Source organism: Orycteropus afer, unplaced genomic scaffold (assembly GCF_000298275.1).
Source record: "Orycteropus afer afer isolate SDZICR_OR568_19922 unplaced genomic scaffold, OryAfe1.0 scaffold00246, whole genome shotgun sequence".
In the NCBI taxonomy this organism is placed as follows: Eukaryota; Metazoa; Chordata; class Mammalia; order Tubulidentata; family Orycteropodidae; genus Orycteropus; species Orycteropus afer.
Genome location: NW_006921833.1, coordinates 4,712,110 through 4,720,703, shown reverse-complemented (window position 1 = coordinate 4,720,703; position 8,594 = coordinate 4,712,110). Strand labels below are relative to the sequence as shown.

Sequence of the window (8,594 nt, the reverse complement as noted above, 5' to 3'; positions counted from 1 at the left end):
CGCGCCCTGCGCAGCAGCGTGCGCCGCCCCAGCGAGCACTGCACCGAGGCGTCGCGGCGCGGGTTCACCTGCACACCCACGTCGCGGCTGCTAGCCCTGCGGGGCCGCTGGGCGAGGCCGGGGCTCACCTGGGACAGGAGGGTCATGAGCTGCGCCCGCTGGTAGCTGTCGAAGTACTCGGCGGCCATGAGCTGCCCGTAGCCGGGGAAAGACGCCGAGGCCGCTCCCGCCGAGGAGGACGAGGCGGGAAGGTAGCTCCTGTTGCGGTGCCGCCACCCGCTCCCTCCCGCCGTGACCTTGCCTTTGGCGGCCGGCGGGTAGGGGTACGGGTACGAGTAAGGGGTGCATGCCGGATACACGCAGCCGTCTAACACTTCGTCCCTTAGGGCGGCCATAAGCGCAGCCGCAGCCGCTGGCGTCCACCGCGCTCTAAGTAGGCGGCCTCGCAGGGGCGGTCACGGAGGCGTGAACGGCGCGGGGTGCGCGCCCCAAGCCGCTCCCCGGGCCTCGCTGCGCGGCCTTTGGCGCTCTTCCCGCCACGGGCCTCTGACCCAGCGTCCCTGCTGAGGAAGCCCTCCAGGTTGGCAGAAATACCAAGAGGCTTTCTTTGGGATTAAAGAACTGATTTGATTTATAAGTGAACTCGTCTGAGGTGATTTGGATTCCGACAACAGAGATCACCGGAATGAGCTGCTCCAGGTGGTCCCCACACCCTGATTATTCCAGGTGTATGCGCCTCCCCGCAAGCTGAGGCGAGGCGGGGTGCCTCTGGGTGAGTGTGCAAGAATATGACGCCTTGAGGAACTGTTTTGGGTCTGTTAGCTATGATTTCAAGTGTATCTCAGAGCGGCCCTTTGAAACCTGTCGGTAAGTGTTCGTGGACGCATTGTAGGGCTCCCCTGTTAGGCTAATTTTCTCCTCTGGGGCACGTTTCCTCATCCCCACCCTCACCAAATGGTGACAAGGAGGTATCGTTGAGTGATGACTATTGCTTCTCTCTAGGGATAGGAGTTTTATAAATTTTCCTAATCAAACTATCCCACCAGCAGATAAATGGATTTGGGATGTGTTTGCATAAATGCTGAAAATCAAATCAGTCCCCACTTCCAAAGTAAACGCTTTGTCCCCTGGAATAAATTTGACTGTTTGTTAGCAATAGATATCAGATCAAGTAAACAAAGACATTAATATAAGTTTTCTCTGATTTGATACAGATTTGACAATAAGATACCATACTCTATTTCATTGTTTAATTGACCTGTTTTAGGATTTCTCTGAATAAAGATTGAAATCAGCATTGCCAGGTGTTTATAAGTTGAGCAGAATACACTTTTATACAATTACATTAGACTCGGTTATGCTTTTCAAATATAGGCTGTTTTTACTTATAGAAGATCAAATTCTGCATTTCCAACACCCTGTTTTCTAATAGATCACATATTTGAAACAGTCATAGAAATCGGTAACACTGAAAACCAAAAAGTACTGTTAACTAGCCCAGGCATCACTTTAATGGTCCCAGGTGTAGGTTATATCATGACATTGATTTGTAATTTGTGAAAATGCTTGGTTAATACACAAATGCAACCTTACAATGGGAAGATCATAATTATTACATGTATGATAATGCAAACCAATTGTATGCTTTATGTAAACCATATGCAGTACCACAGACCATAAATATGAAGTAATGCATCAGCCAGATAGAAGCTCCTGTGTATCTCCACGTTTAGAGAGACGTCTGGGTGGTCTCCATCATTATCAAGTTATCTGTGTTCACTGCGCCATAGGAAGTGTCTGTCATTTCCTCCTCTTTTAGTTTCTTATAAGAAATATCTGTATCTTCATCTTCATCTAAAGGATCTCGCTTGTGCAATATTTCACTTCCACACATTTTATACATTAAAACAAAAATCCCTGCTTCTGCAGACTGGAAAAGAGCATAAAGCAAGGGAAACATATACATACTTCCAATGAATTGTGGCGGAAAGGCCAGTTTTAGAATAGCAGTGCAGAGCTGCACATTCTGACTACCTGTTTCCAGACACACAGTCCTTTTGCAGTTGGGTGGAAGATGGAAGAGGGTAGCTAAGCCATAGCCTGAGGCATAGCCTGCCAACGGCATAAAAATTGCTATCACATAGACAGCTGCAGGGATACTTGCCAGCAGTTCAGGTCCTAACATAGTGCCCGTCATTATGAATAGGACCACCAGAGTCACTAGCAGACACCACAGGGACACCTAGTAATAGAAAATGGATAGACAAGCCATCAAAAGTAAGATAGTTCAAAAAAGGGATTCAGGTAAGAGAATCGTCATTTCTTGGAAGAAGAGACCTCCCCCACAAGTTGGAGATGTTTGCCCTAAAATGTTTTGGACAGAGTATTTCTGAAGATGAGGTTACCTCTTCAAGAGGCATCCAGATCCATGTGGAACAGCTCTGATTGTTAGGTGGCCTGTCCTGATATCTGTGATAACTGGCCATCTATATCTTCTAGCCATTGTCTTGGACATGGCTTCAGGAGCAACAGAAACCAGTCTACTCCTGGAAAAAACCAGCTCTTCAAAAGGTTAATAAATTTTTGAGGGGAGCATTAACTCTTCTCCAGATTGTCCCCAGACTTTCAACCTCCACCATATAACTTTGTTTTGGAGTCTTGACTGTTAAGAGAGTCTGTTTAATTTGTGAATGTGCCTCTAAAAACAGAAGAGTCGGAATCAAGCCCTGTATCCCAGGTATGTTCTGACAAATACAGTGGACAAGGGGCCTTCAGGTTTCCCTGAACAGGACCCCATGCTTTCCATAAGAAATTAGTTCTGGTTTTGAGTGTGGTGTACAAAAGAGTGTAGTTGCTATTAAAATCTCTGAACTGTGTATAACATTTTTAATCTTCAGAATATATTACAGGGGATTGTTAGCAATATTGAACAAGTTGCCATTTCTTAGATTATGTAATAGAAAAAAAATGTAAATAAGATGTGAGGAATTCTTTACAATTTTCAAATCTCCCTCTTTTTTCTCATCTGTTCATAAGAAACCTCCCATCTATAAGTCTCTAGTGATGCTTAGGAATTAGTGTAAGAGTTGGATTTTAGATATATTGCAACTGACCCTGTATAAAACATGAGGTCATCTTGATGTTCTGACTGGTACATTTCATTCATTCAGGTAAGCTGACTAGTTCTCCTTCAGATTGGTAGTTACCTTGTTTTTAAAAATGAGAGGAGGTAGGAGGGAGGATGAGAGCTCAAGGGAGAATAACTAAAGTATTATTTCTGGTTCCCTGGATATCTGTGACAAAACTCTTGAAGTCTGTGGGGCTGATGTATACTTTATATTCTTTTAAAATTATATATTTAAAATTTATCTGAGCTGGTCAAAAGTTTTCCCCTAGCAGATACTGAAATAATTATTATATAAGTTACTATATATACTATACTATACTATACTATACATGTGCATTTGGCAGAAACCAAACCACTCTAAACCAAAAGTCTTAAGTATCAGTGTCCACACTGAAAACATTGACAGGAAATCTGTGACTATTCAGTTTGCAAATACTCGTTCCAAATTTTCCTTTGAACTATAGGCAGTCCCTGGGTTATGAACTGGATCTGTTGCTAAGTGTGTCTTTAAGCAGAATTTGTAGGTAAGTCAGAACAGGTGTATATGGTTCTTATTTAGCCCTACTTTAGTGCAAGAAAAGGCACAAAGCCTTTTCAATGATTTAAAAGCTGAGTGTGTGGCAAGTGAAGGTGATTGTGATGAAGGATTTGTTTTCGTAGGGGTTAGTTTGATCTTCAAAGTGAGAGAAAACTTACATAACATTATATTGTCTGTAAATTCAGATGTTCATAACATGGGGACTGGCTATATTTTAAGTAATTTGGGTAAACACTGATATTTAATGTTCATTTTAAAGTGTTTGTAAAAGTGTAACAATGTTATAAACCCTATTTTACTAGTAATAGTGTACTGGTTAAGGAATAAGAATAGGTTCACCTTAAATTCAAACTCAGCCAAACTTATTGAATTGTATTTTATTTTAATATGTTTAGTCAGTTTTAGCATATAAGTGGCTCATTTAACTGACTTTCTCTTACAATTCTTAATATTTTATAGTAAATGCCATCAGCCTGATAGTGTTAGCTTAATGATTAAGTTTAATAAGTTCTTTAATGTATAACAGGAGCTCTGGTGGCGTAGTGCCTAAGTCATGTGACTGCTAACGAGAAGGATGATGGGTTTCACCAGCCACTCCTCAGAAGGAAGGTTGGACGATCTACTTCTGTAGTGATACTGCCCTTGGAAACCCAAGGAGGGGTCACTATGAGTCAGAGCCAACTCAACAGCAGTGAGTTTGGTTTTTTTGGTTAATGTATGTCAAGATTATCTATGGTTATATATATAATTTGTACATAGGAGCTCTGGTAGCATAGTGCCTAAGGTACTTGACTGCTAACCAGAAGGCTGGCAGTTCAAACCCACCAGCCACTCCTCAGAAGGAAGGTTGGGCAATCTACTTCCGTAGTGGTACCACCTCAGAAACCCAAGGAGGGGTCGCTATGAGTCAAGTCCGACTTGGCACATAACAATAACAACAACATATATACTGCCACTGTATATGTACACACATATATATAATACATATATACACCCACTGCCATGAAGTCTATTCTGATTCACAGTTACCCTATAGTTCTTAAATGTACATCATTGAACTATTGATGTGGCTCTTTTTCTCTTTATCTGGAATTTGCCTATGCATTTTACAGTGATTAGTTATGCACTTTATTTGTGTAATATCCTAAGATAAGAATCCTGTTCATGATTCACTCTTGTTTTCAACTATTTTTGAGTTCTCAAAGTTTATCGTGTTGTTGTTGTTACGTGCTGTCAAGTTGGACACCCGACTCATAGCAACCCCTCCTTGGGTTTCCAAGGTGGTATCACTAAGGAAGTAGATTGCCCAACCTTCCTTCCGAGCAAAGTTTATTGACAAATACTTAAATATTTCTCCAACTATTAGAAAATGTCTACTGCTATAAAAATGTCAGTTTTTGAAAATGAAGCACTAGTGAAAAAATTGTAGAAAATAATATAAATTGTGCATCTGTTCATTAGCTTTGGAAATTGTATAAAATGGTGCAATGAGAATGAAAAAGAAACACACAAATTTAGTAATGGTGATATAGTCTACATTTGTCATCTAGGACCCATTTTATTTTGTGCTCTGAGGCAAATATTTTGTGCATTCTACTTTATTGCCACAATTTAACTTTTCAATTACTTTAGCCTTATTAGTGTCCAGATTTATTTTTAGAAAATTAATAAAACATTTTTAAACAAACTTATTACAGGATTTCTCAGAATTGGAGTTCTGCTTTTGAAAATGTTATGATGTATGTGGTTCTGAAATAATTATATTTAAACCGCTTTAATTTTTAATGTACAGTGTTAGTGGAAATATGTTCTCATTTAATAGCATTGCTATCTCCTCCCCCGCTTCCCCAATTACTTATTTCCTCCCCAAAAGTACTGGTTGGTATGCTGTTTTTCATAAAGCTGTATGTCTTAATTGAAGCTACCATTTCAGGAATTCAAAAAGGTGGCATTATCTTTACTGCATAAACTTTTTAAAACTTTATCCATGCAAGTGCTACCAAACCCTTTTTCCCCTTCCCCCCTCTTTCCCAAACTGCTTAGCATTTCAGCCATGAATCAGAGTCTTAGGACCCTAATAAGAGAGAGAGTATGGATGAAAGAGTGCCTTACCTTCACAATGTAGTCAGCCACGCGGGTGTATCTGTAGCGAATAAACATGCCCAACCCAATAGGGATGAGGGTGCTGCACAGAGTCAGGGTCACGGCTCCTAGGGGTAGTAATTGCACGAGAGGAGTGTTGATCCAAGCTCGGCTGTAGATCCACAGGCACAGGGGCATTAAGAACAGGGCCAGAAGCGTGGAGGAGATGGTCATGATGATACTGCAGAAAGGAGAAAGAGGGAGTCAGAAGTGGCTTTGAACCCAAGAGCCGGCCAACCTTTTCTTGACTATTAGGTAGAGATAGGAAAGGAAAAGACTGCCAAGTCCCTGGGGTCTGGGGAGAACCTACTTCATGGTGGTGGTGGTGGTGGTGTGGGGGGTGCCAAGAGAGCATGTCTAAACTCAGTCAACCCGAGGCAGGAGAAACCTGTCACCTCAGGACTGCTGCCCTGGCTTTAGAGATCTGTTGAGCTGATTACTGTGTGGATGATTCTGAGAGTAAGGAGCATATTTTCTTTCTTTTTCTTTTCTTTCCTTAAATTCTCCAAAGCATGCTGCAATGTTAGACATATTACAGCTGTTAAGTACTACTTGTTGGACTGAGCTGAATTATACTCTACGTGAGATTACTTTTATTACGGTAATAGCCCTATTATGCTATTGCAGTTCCTGCAAGTCTAAGCTTCAGACTTCCCCATTCCCTTTGTCCTCCCATAGGCAAAAGCCTGCACTGGGAGCCCACCACTTAAGAGAGGGAAGTGGGTCAGCTGAAGGGCTCAAGCTGTGGATCAAACCCCAAGACTCTCAAAGCAGCTCAGTTTGTGTGTAGATCTTTCTCCCTGCAACCTTACAATGTCTCTTCCTTTCTTCTAAAGCCCAGGCGTCAACATTTCCTCCACCTTTTTCCTCTGTCTTCCATGCTTCATTCCCCCCCCCACACACACACACACACCTCTACTTCCTCTCTTTGGTCTTGAACCCATGACCGTGTATGCCATTGGCTAGGGTAAGAATGATGGCTGAAGAACAGATGCGTACCTGAGGTTCATGTCGCCGTCAACCAGCAGAGACATAAGGTTGGAGAGATTTCCGCCGGGACAGCAGCCACACAGCAGAACGGCCACAGCAGCCACCTCGTCCAGCCTGAACGCGAGGGCCAGCAAGAAGGCCAGCAGCGGCAGGAAGCCGAACTGGCAGAGCGCCGCCAGCAGTGCGCCGACGGGCCGGCGGACGTGCGCCCCGAAGTGGTTCACGTCCACCGTGCACCCCAAGCCCAGCATGGTGATGCACAGGGCGGCGGCCACGAACACGTTTAGCCCGTGGTTCAGTGGCGTGTCCCAGAAAGGGGTGCCGTGGGACGGTCCCTGGCTTGCTGCACTGCCTGGAAAGCTGCTGGTCATCAGCTCTGGGGTCGGAGTAGGGCCAGGGCTGAAGCTAATGCTTGGACCCGGCCCGAAATTGAGTCCAGGGCTGGGGCTGGGGCTGGGGCTGGAAGCAAGATCCAGATGGAAGTCCAGGCTGGTGTTCAGGCTGCTGGCATTGAGAGACTGGGTATAGTTGTCGGGCGACTGGGTATAGTTGTCGGGCGACTGGGTATAGTTGTCGGGCGACAGGGTGTAGTTGTCGGGCGACAGGGTGTAGTTGTCCGATTGCAGAGAGGACGGCTCAAAGAATAGGGTTGCATTGTCGATGCCGTCCATGGCGCTGTCGGCGGGAGCCCGAGGTCTGACTCCTGTCCGCACCAAGGATTCCTGCTGCCTTCCGTCTGTCAGTCCGTCCGTCGGTCCACAGCCCCACCGCCAGGTTGCACCAGTAGCTCTGTTCTGAGCCTCAGCCCCACGCCGCTGACGCCCTTGGAGGCTCTGGGTTCAGCAGGTTTGAGCTACGTGCCCCCGCACCGGGATCTGTCTCCACGGCTTGTGGCCACTTAAGAAAGCGCAGACCCCGCGGCTGAGCCCAGTCACTGATGGAGTCGGCGCTCTGCCCCCAAACGCGGGTAGGCTCCTCCCCTCTCGGAGGCCAGCGCCCTCGGCTGGAGGGCCCCTCCTTTTAATCACCAGTAAGTGGTTCTGTAAGAGTGTAGCCAGGGGCAGAACACAGACCTGACAAAGGAATAGAAGACAAACTGTGCTTGGCTGCTTATCAAGTTCTCTAAGGGGCTCTCCGTCTTCGAAAATGAAATCTGGAGGCTCAGACTCATAGGGCAGAAGAAAAAATGCTTGTATGTGCATTCACATGAACAATATAAAAAACTGTTTAAACAGCCTGCACGCCTTGAGCATCAAGAGGGGTGCCTGACTTAATATGAAGGATTCTCACGATATCTGGCTTTAATCTGCAAACAATTTTTTATTGGGTTTATATGTTCAATCTTCAGGCAGAAAGATTAGCACTAGCTTTGAGCCAGGTCCTGTGCACATGTGTGTGGGTTCTTTCGTTTGATTCTTACAGCAAAGCGATGAGATAAATAGAAGTATTAGCTCCATTTTTACAAAAGAGTTATTTGAAGCACAGAGAAGTCTCAGAGCCTCCCCGAGGACACAAGTACTTAGCTGAATCTGCACCATGATATGTGGTTAAAGAGTGCAGTGAAGACTTGGTTGGCTTAGATAAGTCTGAAAAATGTGTTTTCAGAAAGTTATTGGCAGGTGGGGAGAGGATATTACAGTGGCCATAGATTTAGGAAGTCCTGGCATTAGGCTTAAAGGGCTGAAAAGAAAGCAAGTGGTGAGATTCTCTGCTTCAGGAAGGTTTATCCCCAAACAAATCAAATTCAGAGTTTTTAGGGATGATCTGGTAGCATAGGGTGTAAGGCACTTGACTGCT

The 8,594-nt window shown here is 44.6% G+C and overlaps 2 protein-coding genes across 2 annotated transcripts in view; both read right to left on the bottom strand.

Moving 5' to 3' along the window:
* ZAR1 (zygote arrest 1) overlaps window positions 1-395 on the bottom strand; it is a 5,202-nt gene extending 4,807 nt beyond the window's left edge. The window contains exon 1 of the mRNA XM_042782132.1: window positions 1-395. This exon is cut by the window's left edge and continues 529 nt beyond it. Coding sequence (XP_042638066.1) covers window positions 1-395 — 395 coding nt within the window.
* Window positions 396-1,729: 1,334 nt separating this feature from the next.
* SLC10A4 (solute carrier family 10 member 4) lies at window positions 1,730-7,468 on the bottom strand. The gene is made up of 4 exons (XM_007949437.2): window positions 7,395-7,468; window positions 6,807-7,310; window positions 5,778-5,988; window positions 1,730-2,242 (listed from the first exon to the last, which is right to left on the bottom strand). Exons 1-4 carry the CDS (start codon window positions 7,466-7,468, stop codon window positions 1,730-1,732), a joined length of 1,302 nt encoding a protein of 433 aa, XP_007947628.1.
* Window positions 7,469-8,594: the final 1,126 nt, after the last annotated feature.

Coding starts and splice junctions, on each gene's coding strand:
- SLC10A4 (XM_007949437.2), bottom strand. CDS start 7,468: ATGGACGGCATCGACAATGCAACCCTATTCTTTGAGCCGTCCTCTCTG. Junction 5,989..6,806: donor GACGGCGACATGAACCTCAG/GTACGCATCTGT, acceptor TCCTTTCTGCAG/TATCATCATGACCATCTCCT. Junction 2,243..5,777: donor TGGCTGACTACATTGTGAAG/GTAAGGCACTCT, acceptor TTCTATTACTAG/GTGTCCCTGTGGTGTCTGCT.